The sequence below is a fragment of the Candoia aspera genome, chromosome 10 (assembly GCF_035149785.1).
Source record: "Candoia aspera isolate rCanAsp1 chromosome 10, rCanAsp1.hap2, whole genome shotgun sequence".
Lineage (NCBI taxonomy): Eukaryota > Metazoa > Chordata > Lepidosauria > Squamata > Boidae > Candoia > Candoia aspera.
In genome coordinates this window covers 11,521,407-11,544,334 of record NC_086162.1, presented here as the reverse complement: position 1 = coordinate 11,544,334, position 22,928 = coordinate 11,521,407, and the positions used below count along the sequence as shown (strand labels likewise).

General features: G+C 41.1%; 1 protein-coding gene across 1 annotated transcript in view; it reads right to left on the bottom strand.

Annotated features, from left to right (window-relative positions):
* ARID1A (AT-rich interaction domain 1A) overlaps positions 1 to 21,414 on the bottom strand; it is an 84,311-nt gene extending 62,897 nt beyond the window's left edge. The window contains exon 1 of the mRNA XM_063312223.1: positions 20,266 to 21,414. Coding sequence (XP_063168293.1) covers positions 20,266 to 21,396 — 1,131 coding nt within the window. The 5' untranslated portion in view covers positions 21,397 to 21,414. The remainder of the gene's footprint in view (positions 1 to 20,265) is intronic.
* Between the last annotated feature and the right edge of the window lie 1,514 nt (positions 21,415 to 22,928).

Genomic DNA, 22,928 nt, shown 5'->3' with positions numbered 1-22,928 from the left:
CAGGTGCCTCGAAGGGATGCAGATTTCAACTCTTTGACTTCTCACACAGGAATTGAAATTCACACATTCGAAAGGCATTACAGGCTGGGGAAAACTGTTCCAAGTGCTGTATTTTAGGTTAATTTTGTTTTCATACACCTAAATGCATATCCAAGGGAATGGGTACTATAAAGCTTAATATATGATACCTTCACAGTGCTGCCCCAGCTTGCTAATATTAATTTGGGATAGACTATCAGCATTACGCTATTGGTATCAAAGGCATAAGAGAGACAACTCTCTGCTAAGTATTTTACAACTTTCAGAAGTTGTACTTATGTGACATTGCCATGACTTCACATTAGCAGGTCCATATTTAAACTGCCAAAATAAAATCTCTTTCCATCATGTGCTTTCATTATACTTTTCTTTATACATGTGACATTCTCAAGAATATAATAAGCAGACACAATAATGTCAATGCTGACTTTATGAACCCTACCCTTAGTCCTTATTCTTTAGTGCAGAAGGATTTTCAGCCTGAATCTACACTATGGGTAATCTCTTGTAATTTCTGAGCATTGACCACACTGACTAGGGCTGGATAGATGCTGAAGTCTCAAATACCTGGATAACGTAAGATTACTTATTTATTCCGCTGTACTGGAAACAAGGCACATGTCACTGATATTTACTTTCATTGTAAGCCACCCAGAGATGGGGAGAGATGGGCGGTGAATAAATTTATAAATACGTACATACATACATACTCACTCACGGCTGATTCTTCCTTTCCTTCTTTATATGCTTAGGTATGTCAGCTTTTATGACAACATGCTTCTGTAACTTTTGCATCCTGAGAATTGACCCATATATTAATGAAGCACAAATAATTTACTCAAGAAGCACACTCTTTCAAAACAGGCCTTCTAACTGAGCTAACCCAAGCTGGTTATTATTCCACCGATATACTATTTGACACCCTGATCCTACACAGCTACAAAGGGTAGGTGAAAGTCCTACAAAGCTAGCTGGCTGGAAGATAAATAAGGCTGAAATTGTACTTTTCAACTACAGTAGACAAACAGTTTGTTGTTACTCCATGTAACTTCTTTCACACGAGCTCACTCAATAACCCATTCTGTCCCACTTCGTTTTAATTGCATTTTGTAATATTTTAAGGCATTTTACCTCAAAACATGCATTTTAAAAAGTACGCTGATATTTATTTTAGCAAGTGACCATGCTGTAAAATACAGAAGTCCAAACGCCAATGCATTCTTTCAGGATGTGCAGGTCAGATCAACTGCCACATTCTAGGTTTGCCAAAGGTAACAGTGGTTGCAATAAGCACCAAGAGAAAGAAGAAACAACAGGATGAAACAGATTCTCATGGCACAGTCCCAAAGCGCCATTCAAGTGGTCCACAGAGAGGCAGCTGAACAGTTGAGACTGGCTAACTATTCTTTCTGAAGAAGCTAGTAAAATTTTTGTTTTTTGTTTCCTTAACTGCCAGATTAAACAGATCTTTTTAAAGGTCTAGTTATAGGGATTTTACCAAACAAATTAAAATTGAATGCTAAAATCCTATTTATTACTGTAGACACAAACATATGAAGGCATTCCTCTGTCTTCTGGAACATTTTACTATCCATGTTTCTAGAAAACTAAGACAGAACAGAGCAATTATCAAACTACCACCAATAATGAGAGGCACAAGTCACAAATATTCCCACCTAGATTTCCTTTTATCTCCTGCCTTTAATTTCTTTTGTTCGCTACTACTCATTTTTTTCTATGCTTTTATAAAATTATTTAGCCCAAAGCGAACAGCATGATCGGTGTGCATGTATAGGGAGGTCTTACTATTAGATGCAACACCTCACTAACATTTGTGGCAAGGGAACTTCACCTTTGGTAGCACAGAATTGCCCATGATCCTTACTTAATTGATGCTATCATGCCTAGGTGGTTTGTGTAAGACTCCTGTAATACCAAAGTTATAATTATTGGGGTGGAGAATGAAGAAGAGAATAATAATATGGAAGTCAAAAATAATCAACAACGATCAAGTAAGTTTGCTGATAACTTTTTCCAATTCCTTTTATAAGAAATATGGTATCTTATAAAATTAGATCTTATATATAATATCCATCTAATGAACAGTGATTTTCAGACATACCAATAAACTTGTGTTTTCCAAGTTACTTAATTATATGGAGTAGTTCACTGAAAAAAATGCATTTATTCATTATATGGGACCCCACATTTTCCAAGTTGGGTGATTTCAAATTACAAGTGTTCTATCACTGTATCAAAACATATATAGCCATATGGAAGTTCACCCGTCCTGGAACATAAGTCAGCCCCTTGATATGAAAGTAAAATCCTTTCAGGTTACTAAGGATCAAGAAAGGAAAGAGATTGTACCTTTCAACTGCACAAAACTAATTGAAGCAGTAAGTGTCTTTAGTAAATCCTGCCCCCTCCCCCAAAAAAGCACTAACAATTAGTAGCACAACAATGGATCAACCACTGTGGATCAACAACAGTTTGCTCATATTCTTTGGGCGGTAAGATAGTTATATATCTGTATTTATAACCAAGAGATTTCAATGGTTTTAATACCGAGCTGTACTGTAACAGAGTCTCTGAGGGAAACAGATGAGTAAGAGTATTGCATGCCAGTTGTGGGATTAGTGAGACAAGTGGGATTGTAAAAGAGCAGACAACTAAAGCAAGGGGATGCATAGAGGGAGGAGCTGAGGGCAATTAAAGAAATGGTAAGAGGCAGAAGAGGGCACAAATATTTCTTAGAAGAGTCAAGTACTATTATGAGAGAAAGTTAAAATCAGGATACCATTCTCTTAAGTGTTCTCCAAGTATATTGGACTTCTGAGATTCTTTTTGGCCATCCCACTTGAGAATGATGGTACTTGAAGCTTTTGGAACGGAATCCAACTGGATACAGCATTGGCGGTTTTTCCATTTCAGCAAAACAATGAGCAGATAGAAATATTTTGCTAGTGCTAATATTAGACATTTGTGAATTGAAAAAAAAAAACTTGCCAATTCTGATCTACCTTCCTCAAATACTGAAATGTTTGGGGGATTGGGGAAGACGACAGGATAAAAATTGGGGGAAACAAACCAAGGTTTTGTACAATCTGCAAATCCAGCCCTTTAAAATAAGGATAAATGTTTGCTACATGGGAGCTGCCCCAAACTTTAAAACTGGGTGATGGGCTAACCAATCTAATATTCATTAGGCCCAAGTGACAGAAGTCCCTTTTCCCACCTTCTGGTATCACTGTTCTGAACAAACGTTTAAATTGCAAATCCTACTTAATCTCAGCACTACCTGTGAATAAGAGGATAGCCCATACTAGATTACATCAATGGATTATATTAACTATGCTTGGGCAACGCTTCAGATTTGATTGGAAAGAGGTGCTTCGTAACATGTGGGCGTACAAAAACAACACCTGCTTGCAACTCATTAAAGCAGCTGCATCTGTTTTCAGGATCATGCAGTCCAGGAAAAAAAATGTCTGCTTAACAAGTCAGAGGCAGGTGATGCAATGGTGACCCTGCACGTTCCAAAGCAGCTCTTCCAAAGACAATCTGAAGTATTAATCAGTCTTAATATCAAGTAGTTCCAGCCCTCTCTGAAAATAAGATAGAGAAAGCACAACTTTCAGAAGTGGCTGCTGATGAACAACAGGACTGTGATCAGCTACTCGGTAATTAGCTGTAAGACCCGATTGCTCCCACTGGCTGATTGCAGGTCCAGAAAGACAAGCCACTGTGTGCTGCAGAAGAATAAAGAGGACATTACTGGTTGAAGTTCTATTTAGAGCTTCCCCAAATTTGCATCCTGTCCCTGCCCACACTTAACTCACATCTAAACCAGGCAAGTAACTCCAGAAAGAAGTTAATTGGTAAGAATAATGGAATGTATATTTATATATAAAAATGCTTTGTAATTAAAAAAGTCTCACAGACTTTACTGCCTTGAAATTAAACCCTTACTGCTCACTGAAGTCCCTACTATTTACATATCATGGCTCAAATATATATTTTTTATTTATTTTCTATCCAGCCTTTATTATTTTTATAAATAACTGAAGGCGACGAACATACCTAATACTCTTTCCTCCTCCTATTTTCTCCACAACAACAACCCTGTGAGGTGGGTTGGGCTGAGAGAGTGACTGGCCCAAGGTCACCCAGCCAGCTTTCATGCCTAAGGCGAGACTAGAACTCACAGTCTCCCAAGTAGTACCAAATCAGAGCTGGTTTAAGTCCAATACACTAAAAGCTTAGATTAGAATATGCTATTCTTGGGAAGTTATCCCACAGTAGTGACTGGAAGATGGAGATAACTGGCAAAATTTTCTTTTTCCTGTTCCTTAAAATGGCATGCTGTAGCAAAAGCTCAAACCAAGTATATATGTCACTTGGGTTAACTGAACTGCTTATAAAAAGCAAAGTTAGAAACATCCAGATTTGTTCAGCTGGCGGGGTGGGGGTGGGAGAAGGAGAGGGAAAAAGAGAATAGATGCAGATGAATAGATACAGAAATTCATATGAAGCCAATGCCAGGGGGAAAGGAGGAACAGTCATTCTTGCAAATCAGTAGTTTAAAAACAAGTATAGCAAGAAACCATAATACCAGGAGGTATACCCAACTACAGCTATTATAAAAATAATCTCAAAATAGAACACAGCTCCCTCACCGATTTTCAGACATCTTGAATTGTATCATGTAATAACAGTACGACTGAATAATATGCACTGGAGGCAAGTACGAAAGAGACCAGACCAACGTATTTCAGTTCTGATACTCCATACCTTCCACTTCACTCTGACCACCCAGTCTGATTCCTCATCATGCTGAGCCATGGTTGGCTTAATCACAGTTTGCCACGTATCGTGGCTAAATCCATACAACATTAAAGTACAAATAAGAAAACTACATTTTGGCTTAGCACGATGTGTACCTCTACCCTCTAATCCAGAACTGATAATTATCTTATGTGCAACTTCAGATGGGAACCATCCAACCTTTGGATGGTTGAGGACTGCGCTTCTCATTTTGGGGATGGCTGAGTCACAGAGGGCACAAAATGGACAAGGTGGCTTTTGGAGTTTTGCCTTGCATTTTTTTAACCATGTTAAGCTTATCTTAGGGCTTTATGCCACAGGGGTTTTTGTTTTAATGTTTGCCATCTCAAAACGAAGGAATCTATCTTACTAATATTCAACAACTGTATTCAGAGCTGAATCTGGGATTGCCAAAGAGTTTTCTGGAGCCACATTCAGTTGTGGGATTTCACACTGCCCATCCCTTGCTAGCTTGGGTTTGAATAGTATACTAAATTACAGTTAATACAAAAAAGGGAAGTGAAAGTGGGCAGTGTTAGAAAAAACCAAGTCTTCTGGATGGTATTGCATCATAGAGCCATCAATCCTAACTCAGTGGACTTAAAATGGTACAAATGCTTTATTTAAATATTCTTTGCCAAGATATGAAAAGCCATTCTTTCTATATTACAAGCCGGGATGAGTAGAAAGCAAAAGGAATAGAAAGAGTTATTTGCCTAAAATCACCAAGGGAGCTCAGTGCTGAACTTCAAATTGAAATTTGAGAATACTAGTTTGTTTTTCCTAAGTTAAATTAATAATTGCTATTGTATCAGCTGCTGCAAAGATGTGAGTTCCTAAAGAAATGTGACAGTTCAAATTCTTTATTCTGTTTATTGGATTGTTATTTTGGAGGCACTGACAAGCACTGAAATCTGGAAGGATGCATCCTTTCAATTCACAGCAAGCCACAGCTTTCAAATAACCAAAAGGGAAGCTTTAATTATATTTTAAGATCTTATTTAATTATAACAGTTTGTTAGATAGCTTTTCATGTTCTGGTATTTCATCTGTTTTCTTGGGCTTCCTTATGAAAGAAGAAGTGTGGTGTAAACATTATATTGACATGGAATTAAATACCATCACACACAGTGTTCTGAAATCAGTTCGCTTTTCACAACTGTAATCACAGACATCAAAGAACAGTAATTGTCATTTCCAACTTGTACAACAAAACGTAACCAAAAAACAAAACAAAACCCTGAACCCTCAACTTGACGGAGCTGAGAAAATGGCCATGTTCACACATTGCAATAAGCCATAATTCTGACTTACTGTGAAGGAGCAGCTAATCTACTGTCCATGAGAGCAATTAAACCAACCATGGAAAGTTCTTCACTGTGAAATGCAAGCCCAGTCCTTGCTGTGCCTTTCCCAAACAAGCAGAATCTGAAGCCAAGAATAAGCCCTAACTTCCAGCACTTCCCAATTTCCATTTCACAGTGAAGATTTCATGGAGGAAGCTTCCCTGATTTATTTAGCTGCTGCCACTTGAAGATCTGAACAAACTTCAAATTCCAAGGCTTTTCACGTTGAGCAATGAATCTACAGGCTGGGTTCATACACTGTGTTAGGCCAATTTTGTTGATGCTACTGATAAAACATTTTTGTGTTAGAAATCCATTTCAAGTCTTATTAATCATCTGGAGATTAGACAAGATCCAAATCAATCTCCAACCTGGTCCCAATAACAATTACTGATCAATTGATCTTTCATTCTGTTATTTCAAATAGGTTTAGGTGTCCTCTCTTGAATGCATAAACTCTCCTCCAAATCAGTTTACCATATGACATTAGAAGATTAGTATCAGTATTAACAAAAATAACAATTAAAACAAATATCCTACTCTAAAATACTACAAATGAGAAATTAAGAGTGCCGCATAAAATAAGGGAGCCCCTCAGTTATGTAGTTTATTTACACCTTTAATTGGTAGCATATTCCAAAGATATGGAGCCACCGCAGAGAAGACCTCCTTTTAAATGAGAGGTGACCTTTATTAAATTATGGGCTGTACTCCATGATGGGGGAGGGAGAGAATAGGATCAAACGCTGCACACTACAGTGGGCAGAAACATAAGCCGAAGTGCGGAGGAGGGAATGACCTCCAATTTACAAACATCCACTGCACCCTTCACAATAATTTAAAAACTCATCTCCCTTGCAACTCCATCTCTACTGCTCAGTGGGGAAGCACACTAATTGCAAATGGAGAAAGAAAGTGAGCAGGTTCTTCCACTGGAGGTCGTTTGACTTCTGTGCTATGCAGTGAGAGACTTCCCTTTCTCAATACACAGCACGGAAATGCAGTGAGCAAACAAGGGAAAGATCTTGCTTCCACAGATAGCTTCTCTTGGGGGAGGGGAGAAAGAAGATGAGATTGAAGACTCCTAATCCCTATTTTCAAATGGGCTAGCGGAATAAACACAGTCCTCCATAGTATCTTCAGGTTTGTTATCTCATTGTAACTTTAAGAAGGAGTATCATCAAAAACAAGTGTTCCCTAAACTCCATGCAGCCAATGTTTGCCGGTTAACAAAGAGACTTGCATCTCACACATACTTTTCATTCAAATCCCACAGCAGTTATGAACTCAACTAATCTGATCTGTAAAATGAAAAAAGTGACCCAAGGCAAGGATGGACAAGATAGGAACAGTAAAGCATTTTACCCAGGAGAATTGCTCGATACAGCATGGCAAGATCACCGACAGTGAAAAATCAGAGAGACCACACAGCCAACACTACGAAAGATTTGGAAATATTTGCCGTATTGATTGTTTAAAAGAAACTTACTTTCAACAGTTAAAACCCCATTATGAAGAAAGACAGCCTTTGCTTGGTATTCCTGTTTAATTATTTACATCAAGTTAATACATTCCAGTTTTCTTTCTCTCAGCTATTCAGGATACAGTCCTACAGCCACTTGGAACAACATTTATTGATCATCATTCATGAAACGTAACTTACGAATGAGTATAAAGGAAGACTGCTGCATGGCCAGCACTTTCTAGCACATACTTGGATCAACTGATAGGGAGGCAATGAATTCCTTCGGCAACACTTCAGGGTGTATTTAGGGCCACTCTTCTCAGGGCATCTCCTGGACTGGTTGGGCAGAACCCTTGCCCCAATATGCATTCCCAGCCTCCTTCTCAAGCCTTCCAGTGAAAGCAGACTTTTACCTAAAAAAGCTTAGGCTACCGCAAACTCATCTTTTAACAGGTACTCTATACCAGTGTTTCACAACCGTGGCCACTTTTAAGATGTGTGCACTTCATCCCCCAGAAGTCCCCAGCCAGCCATGCTGGTTGGGAAATTCTGGGAGATGAAGTGCACACATCTTAAAAGTGGCCACGGTTGTGAAACACTGCTCTATACCAATAAATGAAATGAAATGAACTACAAAAGCAGCAAAAAAAAAAAAAGTTGAAATTAGGACCAGAGCTTGGTTTTTTGTAGTCAATTCAAGATGCATCCCCTAAGTAATACGTTCTTAACTATTTGAACTGTGTGGGAAATCAGGGCAGAGTGAATATAGCTAAATTTACTGTGTTTCTTGATGTTCACTACTCAGTGTAATTTTGTTTACACAGCCAATAACAGCATCCCCAAGACAGTGTGGTGTAGCAGTGTTGGGCACTGGCAAGACCCAGGTACCAGTCCACCCTCAGCCAAGCTCTAAGGGTGACTCGCTCCATATGGTTGCTCTGGGCTATACTGGGAGGACAGAACACTACATATGCCTCCTTGGGCTTCTGAATGAAAGGCAAGTTATAAACCTAACAAATAAGTTGGCTCAGCAGGCCTCCTCCATCTTTGATGTCAAGGTCAATTTTCCCTTTTAACATTTTATAAATTCTAGTTCAATTTTAATTTTTTAATTTCTCTTTTCTCTTATTTTCAACATTTCAACATCTTAATTATAAGAACAAAGTATGCTTGGTGGGGCAAGTCTGTGAGTCAGGAACTGAGATAGGGGACAGAATAGAATGGAGTTTGATGGGAAAAGATATAGCTGCCACACCAAAATATTTAAACAACTCATACAGCTTGCTATAGGCTCTGTTTATCATGTACTATGCAATGGATGATGAAGTCAATTACTGACATTTGTGTGTAACACTAAACCAGGACTTCTAACCAGAGTTTGCTGAACAAGCCATAGTGGCCAGATTCACACATAACACTAGGCTATCATGGATGAATCCACTTATGTTAAACCAAGAAACCTCAAGTGAATCACATTATAGCTTAACATTATTGCTGAACCATGTCATTAATTGGCATTGGATCATTGGAGAATGCCAACCTGTCTCTTCCCAACATTTCCCACTGGCTCTGTGTTCTCCAACTTGTATTTGTGTTTGCTCTTTCAAAACAGACAAATTGCTTATGGTCTGAACTCACAATAATTCATATCATAGGGAAACGCTAATCTGCCCTGAACCCTTCTAGCACCTTGTTTCTGGGACACTTGGGATATTTGTGTCTCAATTCATTGCTTCAGTCATAATGAATTCAAATGGGATTTGCTTTCAGGCTAACAGCCTTACTCTTCAAATGAAGGTTCATGTTAAATTGGGGTGTACGTACTGAGCCTCAAACTCAAATTCATGTATGGCATCTTAATGCAGTGTGACACCGAAATGAAGCTGTAAAGAAAAATCAGTATGCAACACACGTTTATTCTCAGATAAAATATTTTGATTTTCTATTTAAAAAATCTACACAGTAGAAGTAAACAGGAAGTTTTAAATCTAAAACCTACTTTCACTGCATAAAAAGAATGCAAAAGCTCTTTATTTTTCATAGTTAGTGCTTGGGCTCCTTAGTAGTTGCACAGAACAGTCGCACTCAACCACTGTCCCTTTCTTTTGCTCTATAGCAGTGTTTCTCAACCTTGGCAACTTTAAGATGCGTGAACTTCAACTCCCAGAATTCTGGGAGTTGAAGTCCACACTTCTTAAAGTTGCTAAGGTTGAGAAATACTGCTCTATAGACTTCCTAGACAAAGTTACCAGCAAGGTACAGAGACAATCTGCAATGAAACCATTGTTAGGACCACTTCAGCTATTAGGATTATTGCCAGACACCCCAGCAAATTCAAGAGATGGGAAACAGGTACACAGCTAAAACAAACCAACCTCATTCAATGATTAAAACTCAAGAAAACTGGGATGCTAAGTTGGTAAATATATCGTCAAATATCTTTGAGGCTAGGTTTTTTTTATTAATTGTACTGTTCTAGTCTAGAAAAGTAAGTGACTGCTGCCAAAGTTGCATTGCAAAATTGCTGAGCAATGCCAAGACCTGCAAGCCCAGGTGCACAGGGAAATATGAATCCTTCCCCAACCATGCCTAATTATATCACATGGGAAGATCACTTATACCTTTTTGCAGCAAGCAATATATTAATCCCCAGAGAAGCAGTTCTTCCTGTTCCCGCCCTGTTGGTACGCTTTCCTCCCTCTGTGTGCCTCCCAAGGCAAGTTTGGGCACTATTACTTTAAACACAGAGCATAAAGAAAGAAAGGAGTGCTCCATAGAGGAGGAATGACCTTGTAGTTAAGGCATAAGGCTAGGAATCAAAGACTGAACTTCTATCTCAGCAATTGCACAGACTCCTGCTATCATACTGTAAAATTCAAGCCTCTAAATTTCCAGTTTCCCCTTATGTAGATGGGATATGCCAAAGGAGCAAGGCAAAGAGGAAACTTTCACCGGCAAAAAGACAAAAATAACAAATTGATTCAGTCTGATATTTGAAGTTAAAGCTATGTGATCCTGGAAGAGGTGCATTGGTTTGAAAAGAACATGTCTATAAGGGAAAGAATGATGCATTTAAACCTGCTGAAAGTTTTAGATTCCTTCTCCTATATAGCAGCAATCTGAATTGCTGAATTTAAAACCATTAACTAATCAGTTGCTTTGCTGTTCTATAGAAATGGGGAGAAGAAAGGTACAACCCCATTCCCATAGATTCAAATAGTTCAAGCAAACACCAATAACCTAAATACCCTCAGCTGTTATTTATGACTGCCTCTCGCTTAGTAATATAGTTTATACATTTTAAGATTTTTTTAACTTACCAGAAGACTCATTAAACAGAGCACTTAGGTAACACAAGTGGACCTGCAACAAATAGTGAAGTATTCCTGTTATAGTTCCTCTCAGGCTTGCTTTCCTCCAGAATACTCTATACCCTTAAAACTTGATTTTTTCTGTTTTTACTTACCCAGCATGATGTGGCAACTGAACATGCTCACTGAGCTATTCAGAGAGTTTTTCATGGTGCAAGGATTTGTTTTCTAACTTCTGAAAATCTTTGGGTTTCCCTAAACTTGTCATGCTTCCTATTGTATTTGGTGCATTTTAGCTATGTAAAGATCCAACTCACCACTTCAGTTAAAAAAATTATGGGAACGGTATGTGTGTGACATCACTGGGTACAGTAACATGACAGTTATAAACTCTTTAAAGAATACAGTATGGGTATCTAAATACCTAGACTGTCTTGGCTTTCATCTTACAAGCTTTTAGGACACAAGGAAATTAGGAATGTGATATTCACCCTGTTCTGAATGGGACTGCACTTCCTTTTAGTAGGCTCATAGTTTAGATTTGCTGTTTGTGTTGTTATTGTTGTTTTGCAGTTGTATACCACTAGTGCCACAAAGCATCTTTTCCCCATTTTGGTTGATCCACCTATTTAGTTACTTCTAAATAAAGAGTACTAAACTATATACTATACACTACATCCAAACTAAATCAGTGTAATGGATTATATTTCAGAAAAAGATGGGTTCTTTGGAAAACTATCTTTAAAGATTGGCTGGTACATTATGTAAGCTGATAATTAGAACTAGCCTCGCGGAACATCCTGCAAGTGAAAAACAAGCCACAGAAACTTCCAATGCATATTTAGGAACAATGCAGACCATGGGTCCTCACCATTATATAGCCTGCATCCACATGTCAAAGAGAACCTACAGACCTACATGATTTTGCATATCAGTGAAGATCATTTTACAAGTGTCCAACTCTTAAGGAGGAAAGATAGTTGGAAAGCAGCCCTCTGTATTGTAATGCCCAGTAACTAACCGTCATTTGGCCCCAAAGAGGTCTAAGTAGCACTCATTTTATGTTTAAGTACTGGGTTGGAAGTGATTTTCTCCATGTCAGTTAAATAGCTAGGACAGTGAGGCAGTACTACTTCTGAAGTTATATATTATTCATTTCTATTGCTGCTTACTGCTGGTTTTCTATTTTTATTACAATTCTATGCATTCTTATTTGCATATGACATTCTTTGTGAATTGCCCTGGAAGACACAAAAAGTCTTTTAAATAAAAACATTAGGTTAACACATGTCTCTGACCATTCTATTACACAGAAGTAAACATGAGTTTTTCTCCCTTCCTCTACCTCAATTTTAATAGCTTCTGAAAAGCACAATTACCATTAATGAGTTTCTAATACAGATTGAATCAATGGGGAACTCGACAATCACATTTTCCTATAATACATACAGAAAAATGGAATAAGGTAGTGATTGGGCAGTATCAGATCAGAACGCAAAAACAGAAAGAAACAAATTTAAGTACCTGCCAGCACACGTAAAATTAATGTTTAGTCCAAGATCATCTTAGAAAGGGGGTCATTCATCAAAACTTAGCTGCAGCAGGTTTAACATGGAATCCACTACATATATAAAATACATCTCTATCTGCAAGTGAGTAGAATCATATTCAAACTGGTGGATCTATAAATGATTCTTAAGGAACTGCATCTGTCAGAATGAAAACATGAAGATGGGGACACAGATCAGGCTGAATGCAGCAACTGTCTATTCTTGGGCATGCTCTGTTATGCTGAACTCAAAAAACCAACCCTAGAAAAGTTCTCCATCTCATTCCCACAAATCAGAATGAATTTCAAAACCAGTACAATTTCTCTGGTGGGGATAGAGAGAGCCTAGAAGCATACTTTTTCATCCTTTCAAAGAACCCAAAAAAGACTTTAGATGACTTTTAAAAATTTATCCTCCTGTTTATAGAAAGCTCTCTTACACCCACCAGGAAGTGCTAGTACTCATCTTGGGCAAATAGATGAGTGTGTTTTACAAACTGGGTTCCTCCACATGTTTGTATGCATGCAACAATCTTATCTTAAAGGTTTAATATGAAATTCTTGTATTAAAAATAAATGACACTGTTTCCACTCCAATTCTAATGCAAATCTTGAGTGATCACAAAAATATTAATCCAAAACACCTAATATTCTCTCTTCCTTAATCCCAGATATGGTTGAAAAGGATGTCACAGGCTCTCTTTTCCCATACCATGTCTTCCTCTTTTTAACAGTTGTTCTGCCTGCACCAGTTGCAACAGATTCTGGTTTGAATCATGAATAAAGACAAATTATAGTTAAACCTACTGATAGTATACAATTCAGTTTTTATTGGATAACATACACATCATCAAATGACTGACAGAAGGGACAAGTGACTTCTACTGAAGGCATTCATTGAGATCACAAATTTCAGCATCAGTTTCCTAATAAGCCACAATGGCTATTTTCTGCAAAGTGTTACTCCATAAAACAACTACATTAAGAATTAGCACAGATGTCTGAATGCAGCTACTAACACTTTCGAACTTTCAACCAAGTACAAAGAATTATGAAAAAAGAATTGCTAAAAGTTGTCTGTTCCAGTAAAAGCAATAGAGATGATACCAATCTGTAGGGGCAACTAAAATTAGTTATCTTGCCTTGTTATTCCTTTATGCTTACAATTACTAAAAGCAAAAAATTATTTTACAAAATGCCTTGTTTCTGATGGGCAAGCAACTGTGAAACATGACAACTGCGAGTCCTTAAGGTTGTTGCTCTCTACAAGTAAAGGAAACCTCATGTTCTAATTTGAATTCAAGAGGCTTGAACATACAAAAGGGTTTTCTCCCTTTCTCCACCGAATTTAAAGACTTCTGATGCCAGGGAGATTTCTCAGCACAAGTCACAATTTGTGAATGAACTATTATAGTATTATCATTGACATTAAGCTTAAAAAAAAAAAGATGAAATGACAGTGGAGACTGATTAGCTTAGAAAATTGGCAGGAGAGTCAGACCAGAAATGATTCATAAAGTAACAGTCCCATTGGCTCCTCAGTATGTAACTCAATCAAGAGCCTTGGCATAATAACATCATGATAAGAATTACTATATAAATTAACACAGAGAAGGGAACAACCTTCACTAGAAGAAAGTTCAGCATGTGCAGGACAATGCATATAGGCTACGTTTTAGTATACAGTATGTTATTTTTAAGATTTAATTCTGGGACAAGCAACATAAAGCTTCTAGACTTATTACAACCCCCCAAATAGGAGTATCTTGTCCTCACAGCAAGAAAAATTACATATATAAGGAAAGTATAACATGAAGACAGAACATGGAACAAAAGGAAAGCTAAAAAGCAGCTCAATCTTTTAAAGAAGAATATTCCTGTATCAATGTCAACTTCTACAATCTCTCAATTGATTTAGAAAAAATGGTTTTCAATTTTTATAATGAACTCAGAATAATCACTGTGGTACACTTCAGAAATCATGCCAAATCGTATTTTTCTAACCACAGCTAAGAACTGGTTTCATGGCTTAAGATTCCAAATAAACAGTCTGCCGGTCTACCATCCAAGTATTCAGCCTCCTAAACTGGTTCCTGCCTTCATGGCACAGCAGCTTTGAAGTGAAGCACAACAGCTCCAACTCTTACCTGAGAATTCAGACATGACAATAACACAATTAAGAGAAATCAAATAGTTGTTTTTCTCCAGTTTTGATAGCCCCTCTAATGAGACAGTCTATAAAATGGTGCTTGTTCAAATCATGATTTTATTTCTAATGTACATCTCCATTCCCTGCATAACAGACATAAGATGATTTACATTAAGGACTATAAATGTAACAGCAAATCATACAAAGACAACTTAGAATGTGTCTAGTGATATGGTGTCTAGATCCATATGTCTCACTAAGCTGAGATGCTCTAATTATGGTTTGTTCAACCATAGTGACCTGCTAAACTATAAACCACATGTGGGCAAAACATCAATGCAACAGGTCAGTTCACATCTCTGATAACAGTGTTCTCTCCCTACCTTCAGCTGTGAGAGAAGAGATTATTTAAAACATATTTTTGGCTCTGGCTACAGCCATGGTTTCTTTCAGGCGCATCCACAACATGGCACCAGCAAATTACTCTGAAAGATTGCAGCTTTTGACTGAAAATTAAGTTACCCATCTGTTTAAAACTTAGAAATCACAGTAGCTAGTTTCATGTATTACACTAAGCCAAAATTAACCATACTATGCCATGAATCTAGAACTGACTTCAAGGACATCAAGGAAAATTATATGAAGTTATATGTGAATAAAGTATTCATTTAGTGCATCTTTCCAAATTTATACTATTTTCACTTATAGCTATAGACACAGTCAGATTGTCCCCTTCTGCACTGGTATCATTTGTCCCTGGCATTGTATAGAATCAAAGTGTCCTGCCCACGGAAATTCTGCAAAGCATATTATTTTGTCAACATCTTATTAGTAAGGACCTTTTCTTATGCAAAAGGAATGGCCTATGACAGGAATATCCAACATTTTCCAGGCATGTTCAGAAGGGGGCACATTTAACATAATGGATGGGGTTAGGACAAAAACTACTGTAAATTTATTTCACCTTCAAAATTAAAGGAAATTAAAGTGTAGATAAACTATTACTCTTCATTTACCTATTTTGGCACATCAAAAGCTAAATCAGGCTGCAACTTTAAAGGTCACAGAATACTGTATCCCAGGCTTTTGGGATCCATATACAGCCATGTGTTCAGTTTGCACATTTTAATCAACAAGATTTCAATGGTACAAGGTTTCCAAAAGCCTTGTCCTGGCATTCAGAATCTCATATAATTTTCTTGACCCAGATACTTAATAAATACACCAAGGCCTCTTGGCAATTTCCATTTAAAATCTAAGATATTAAAAACAATTTAAAGCAATACTTAAAAGAATAGCAGTAATTACAAACTTGTTGAGATGGTGTGTTTTCATGCTCTTTAAAAAGCCAACGAAGAGGTCAGTCAGATGTGTGCAGGGCACTGTGTTCATTCAGGAAGCCCATATGCAAGCCATACAGGGCGTTCAAGATAACAGCCAGCAGTGTTTTAGCACACATGCGACTGTGGTCTGTTTTTTCAGAAACCATTTTTCCAGTGCACTTCTAGCTGGTGGAATAGCTCCTATGTTTTTGATCACATAGCCTTAGAATCATAGGGCCTAGTAATATCCAAATGTGGCCAACTATCACTGCACGTATAATATGCAGTAATTAGTTTTTTTAAAAATAATTATGTGTATTGATTGAACAAAGCCAAGCATCTATCAATGCAGACCAATTCAAAGAATCTTCTAACCCATTAAACCCAAAACTTATACCAAAGTTACCACTCTTCTGGCAGCACATGTAGCCAAAGACTAATTTAATGAAAATAAGGATTAAAAAAACCACAGTAAAAATGCTATTATCATTCCAGACACCATTTTAACTCTAAAGAATAAGAACTCATTAGTAGTACAGACACACTTAGTACCAATTTCATCCAATTCACTTTTAAACCTTTCCATATTTCCCTTAACTTTAGTCTCAACACTAATAATAAGGACCAAGTATTAAGCCTAAAATGCATCTTTTGTTAAAGCATCATTTTAAATAAATTCAAAGTCAATATAATAAAAAATACTTGGCAAGAACACATCAGCACTTACTGCTGCTAAAAGGTAAGCATTTGGGCTGACTGTAAATATCCAAAGATCCAACAGTTTTGTAAATTGTTTATGAAATGTATTTTTAAAAAAAGGGATATAACCTACTGCAGAACTGTTTGTAATAACTAGTCATTCCCAAATTATTGTTTCTAGATGCCTACAATTCAAGTGACAGCCATGCAAGAACTGATCAAGAACTCATAAATTTCTAGAGTGTATTTCAGGGCTAAAAGTCTGCTACTTTTACTGATGTTCATACTTCCAAGTCAGAAATATCACAATAGGCAGTATCAATACTGCATGCAAGAGTATGTAAGCATTCAAAGACTAGGTTCAGCCACTGCATTAAGCCATCATGCTCTGGAGAATAAACTAAACCCTAAGCCATACACCACAGTTTACAAACCACAACTGCTGATTTCTCTAAGTCAAAAACCAAGCACTAAAGGTAAATGTGAAAAATAAACCTAGACACAGACTGCTAAACTATAAACCATGATTTATACATCACAATGATTAAATACACACATGTTAAGCCAAAACCATAATGCATGTTTGTAAATTTATTTAATTTTTTACATTATATTTTTAGGGTTTTGTTAATTACTTTTAAGTGTATTGTAGCCTCCCAAGCCCCACACAATAGTCATAAAACTGTTTAATGCTTCTACAGTAACTGCACATAAAGGTAGCAATCTTGGTTTCTTTAAAGTAAGACAGATAAACTAATTATTAACTACAAATACTGCCAAGTTAATTATCCTTAGACATCCTTCTATGTCACTAGATCAGATCTAGCAATGAGAACCTAACAAATTATGCAACACAGTGCCATATGAAAACAGGAATTAATCTATTTCATTTCTTCTTTTTTTGTTCTAGCATTCCTTTCTAAACATCCCAGACATTTATCACTTGAACCAGGACTATGTAAGATGAGTAATAAAGTTAAGTCTTACAAATAAGTACAGCTTAAAAAAATGTTACTCTCATCTTTATTTTTCAAACACATCCTGAATGAATAGGCGGGGTGGGGGGCGGGGTGGGGGTGGACTGAAGCATACTCCATCCCTTCTCCTCCACTGCCCTAAAAGATCCTGACATGCATATCAAATACTTGCATGCAAAAATCATTTTTATTTACATATCATCTTAATTCCAATTCACCTATTACAAAGTAGATAGTATTTCATTATCCCTAAAGAAGGTATTCTCATATATATAACCTAGTGTGATTTGCACATTCTTGCTCCTAATTGTTGTCATAAAACTTTTCAATAAAATAATTAGTTTCAGCTATTAATGAGATGCAAAAATGCTAAGGAGTAATCAGCATTTGCCGCAAAAACATATGTGAACCAATATGGAAAGCATCCTCAATGTTTAAGAAAACCCCTGATGTATGGCGAGCATTTTTACAAGTATGAAGGGCAATGCAAACATACATTACTCAGGTATTTCAGGTTACCAAGACAATTATAGCTCTCTGATGAACATACCAGACTTTCAGCATATTAGACGCTGTAAAAAATTTGTGCAAAGTTTCACCTACAGACACACAGAATCATTACAATTTGCCTAGAGTTGAGCCAAATCTGAAAAAAAATTACACTTCTACCTCAGAAGAATTAGTGGAACAGCCAGCTTCTGTTTCCCCATATCTCCTCTTGTCTATCATCTTCCTAGAAGTGTAAACTCATTTAAACAGCTCATTATACTACAGCAGCATGGATGTTGGCAACACTGCATAAAACGTATATTTAAGCTAAAGAGTATCTATAATAATATCCATGCATACATTTCTTTAAAAAATAAAGTTTATGTTAATCTCCCTTTTTTGCTCCTGGTGCAAAACTACCAAATTAAAGTATTACAAACCCCGATGAAAAGCCTAAACTACTAAGAATTCAGCAGATAAATGAAATATATTTACCTTTTAACAGACAAACATATAGCAAAAAGCAGATCAACAGGACAACCTAATGTATATTACCTACATTTTTAAAATAAAACTTCAAATTCCAGTTATAATTAAGGTATAACTGAACGACCTTTCCCTGGCAAAAAACATGCAAAGATTTATTCCTCAATTTGTGTTATTACAGACATTTTTTTTATTAAATGTCCCTATATTAAAACTGAGATTCAACTTTTTCCTTCAAGAAAATAATTCTATTTATTTGCCTTCTAGAATAAAATGGAATGCTTACGCAATACCAATTTTGAAAATAATGGATTATAATTATTTTATTTCTGGTTCTGCAGCCAGTGATTCAAGATGAAAAAGGTCAGGTCCTGCTGAAAATAGAGGAGCACTATAAAACTTGAAAAGAATCACTTATTCTCCAGGAGAGAGTTGCAGAACCAAAATAAATGAATTAGTTTGACAGAAGGGAAATTACACTGCACACAATATTGTGTCCACAGAATCGACTCCAGGCTTAACAAGCAAAATAAATTCATGTTAGCACAAAATGCACCTCCGCCTCTTTTGTTTCAGGCACAATGCATCGAGGGCAGCCCGTCTGTGGATCTGCTCCTGCTGAACCTCCTCAAGGTCACAGCCAATTTCAGCTGCGGAATCGTAATAATAAGAATAATAAAAAGTCGAAAGTGGCAGGGATGCTCTGGATTATGGCTGGTAGGAAAAGCAGAGTGTAAAAGTTTATGAGCTCATCAGGATTGTTGTACCATTACATCAGAGGCAATTATAAATGGCCAAGAGCAGGAGATGGGGAGCCAATCAGATCACAGATAGGATGTCAACCTAAGACCAACTGTCTCCTGGCTTTGACAGAAGGATTTTACCTCCATAATTCAAATCCCAAACCAAAGCAATCTGCACTTACTACTCCAATCACTGAACTGTTTACCAGCACTGCCAGGCAGAAGCTGAAGGCACCTGGCGATCTAAAAAGGTTACTCAGAAAATGGCTCCGGCCAGCGTGGGCAAGAGGAGGGTGTCCAAGGAGGTCCCTTGCCCTCTTCCTACCCCCTGGCACCTCACAGGCCGCTCAAACCGACCCACCCCAAGGGGGTGGAGGGAGATGCCAAAGAGCCGAGCCCCGCCGACCTCGCCAGCCACAAGCTGCTCCGCACACCCTCTTTTTTCCCAAGGCAGCAACAGGGAGCTATTTTTTCCCACCCCACCCTCCGTCCCCAGAGGTGGCGGCGACCAGCCTTGCCTCCCCCCACCCCCAGGACCCCCCGACAGGCTCGCGGCGAGGAAGGAAAACCACCGAGCAGAAGGGCCCTCTCGGAAAGAGCCGCCACTAAGGCTGGAGAAGGGAGGAAGGGAAGGCAGAGAGGCAGCCATTTTAGAGACAGAGGAAAGAGAGGCAGACAATGGCAGCTCGCTAGCGATGTGGGCCTGGGAAAGCCCAGGCGAGCCCGGGCCCACAGAGGCGGCCCCCCCAGCCCCGCAGAACGGCGGGCTCCCCTCCTGCCTTCGCCCTTGGCCCTCTCCAGCCACCCCCCGGCCGACGGGCCAGGGGCGCCCCGGCACCCCCTTCCCCCGCGCCCGGGTTTACCTGCTGGCTCCTGGCGAGCGACTGTCCCCCGGCGGCACTGCTGCTCCCGGGGCTCATGGGCGCGTGGTGGCTCCTTTGTTGGCTTCCCGGGGCGGCTGCCGCCCAGCCCTGACCGGTGCCCCCGCTGTACTGAGAGGCAATGTCCGGTGCGGCCGGGGCCTTGGCCGTCGCTCCACCGTCCTGGGGGCCGCTCGCGTAATCGGCCCCGGGGTACCCTTGATAGCCCCTGGTCGAGCTAGGGGAAGTGAGCAGCTGGTTGAGGGTGGGGGTCGACGTGGGTTGCGGGGTAGCGCCCCCGACGCTGCCGACTCCTGCGCCGCCGGCCGAGGGCCCCATGGCCCCGAACCGCTGCTGTTGAAAAGCCGACGCCGGCGGTTTCGCCCCGGCTTGAGCGGGGCTTTGAGCGTTTCCCCGGGGGGAGCTCAGGGCGTAGGCCTGAGGGGGAGGCGGGTAGGCGCCGGCGCTGCGCCCGGCAGCGGGGTAGTAGGAGTTGTACTGGTGGTTGGGGAAGCCGTGCTCCGCGCTGCCGACACCATGCGAGTTCTGGGGAGGGGGCGGCCCCTGGGGGGGCCCCGCGGGCCCCGAGTACGACTGCTCCAGGCCCCCGCTCTGCAGCGCTGCCATGCCAGGGCTTTGTTGTCCGCCATGTTGGTGGAAAGCAGCGGCCGCGACGACGGCCGCAGCCGCCTGGGCGCCTCGACCGTAGGGCTGCCCGAACCCATAGGCTGGCGGGGGCAAGGCGGCCGTATGAGTCGGGGGCGGCGGTTGCTGCTGCTGCTGCTGCTGCGGCGTCCCCACCCCGTCGCTGCTGTTGCTACTGCCGCCGCCACTACCGGGCGGCTCCGGGAGGTTATTGTTCAGGGTGGCGACGGGCCTAGGACCCGGGTTCCCGTTGGGGCTCTTCAGGTCGGGCTCGGCCCCGGCGCCCCCGCCATTGCTCTCGGCCCCGTCCTGCAGTTCCTTTCCCGGGGGACCTTCACTTTCCGACTGCTTCTCGCCGGCGCGCTCCGCCGCCTCGCCCCCCGCCTCCTCCAACGAACAATCCCGCTGCTGCGCCTCCGCTTTCTTCAGCTCGGACGGAGCCGGGGCACCCAAGCTGCTGGCGGCGGCGGGGGCCACCTGAGCGGCCATGATCCCCCCTCCCCAGCCAGCCAGCCCCCCCCCCCGCCCGACCTACTCCCTGCCTGGCCGGCCGGCCGGCACAAGGCCTCACCGCTCTTCTCCTCCTCCTCCTCCTCGTCCTCCCCGCTCAAGCGGCGGCGGGCTCCGCGGGACAACGGGGTCTCATTCCTCCCCCGGCGCGGCGAGCTCCGGCGGGCTGGACGCGGGTGCGAGGGGCCTGGCCCCGCGGTGCCTCCTCGCTCAGTTGCAGCCGGCGAAGAAAGGGGGGGAGGAGGAGGAGGAAAGGGGGAGGGGAGCAGGACGGGGCTCCCGGTGGGGGAAGGAGAAAGGGAAGGGGGGCACGGCGGGCGAGGAGACGCCGGACGGAGTCCCTTGCGCGGAGCCGGGCCGAGAGGCGAGACCGAGGCGAGCCGAGTGGCGGCGGCTTCCGACTCTCGTCCGCCGAGTCCTGCTCACTCCGACACGAGGCTCAGCACTGCCATTTTACCCAGCGCCGCGGCAACCTGCCAAACCCGGAGTGGAATCTGGCGCGGAGCGGAGCGCCCTTTCCCCTCCCCCGCTCACAAAGGAGGAGCTGCCAGGCCCTGGATGCTTTCAGCTCAGCACGGCTGAAGCTGGAAGCGAACAGCCGCCGGCCACTCGCAAAAACTGCTACGGATTGCCGGCCGAGGAGCCGAACTCGAGCTTTTCGACGCCACAAAAGGAAGCTTCGCTGCTGACAAAACAGCCCAGGCGGAGCGGAGGAACCTTCGCTCAAGAGGACGGCGGAGGGAGCTCCGGGCCCGTCCGCTCCCAGTTACCTCCGGAGGGAAGCGGCTCTCTTTTTTTTGCAAGCGCACAAAGCCTCCCGTCGCTAGCGAAGTCTGGGACTGGTAGCTTTAAGGGCAGGAGGGATTAAGGAGACGCCGCATAAAGGCCGGAGAGATGAACTGCCAGAATAGATCAAAACTTCAAGGAGAGCCTGCTGGATGGAGCAGGAGTGGGAAAGTTCATTCCGCTTGCGATGCTCGCTGTAATAACTTGGGAAAACCGGCGATGGGTGGCCCTGCTCCTTCAGAAAAGACAGGCGCGCGGTTCCGAGCAGGTTCAAAAGAGGATGAATTTCTGTGGTGCAAGAAATACCGGGGGCACCGGGGCTCATCTGTTTAATTCGCATGACGGAGTGAACCATGAATTAATCATAGGAGGCAAGTTCACACCAACACTGAGCCAAAACGTAACTTCTAGTTTGTCCTTCAGTGTATTCTGCAAACAGACATTATGGCACGATGGTCAAGGCTTTAAACCAACCAAGAAATTAATTTACATTTCCTGTGGACTACGGCTTAATGCTGCAGGGAATTGGGGAGCATCCTTTGTGCACCCTAAGTTTCTTTCATCAATATCTCAGCAGCATGGGGGCCCAAAGGACAACAGTGTAATTGATTGTAAGGTGTGAAATTCATTACTTGCAATGCCAGAAGCAACATGTGAGATCCATATGTACTCAGCTGGTCTTTGACACCCAAATGCCTACCTTTGTGCTGAAGCAGGACATTTCA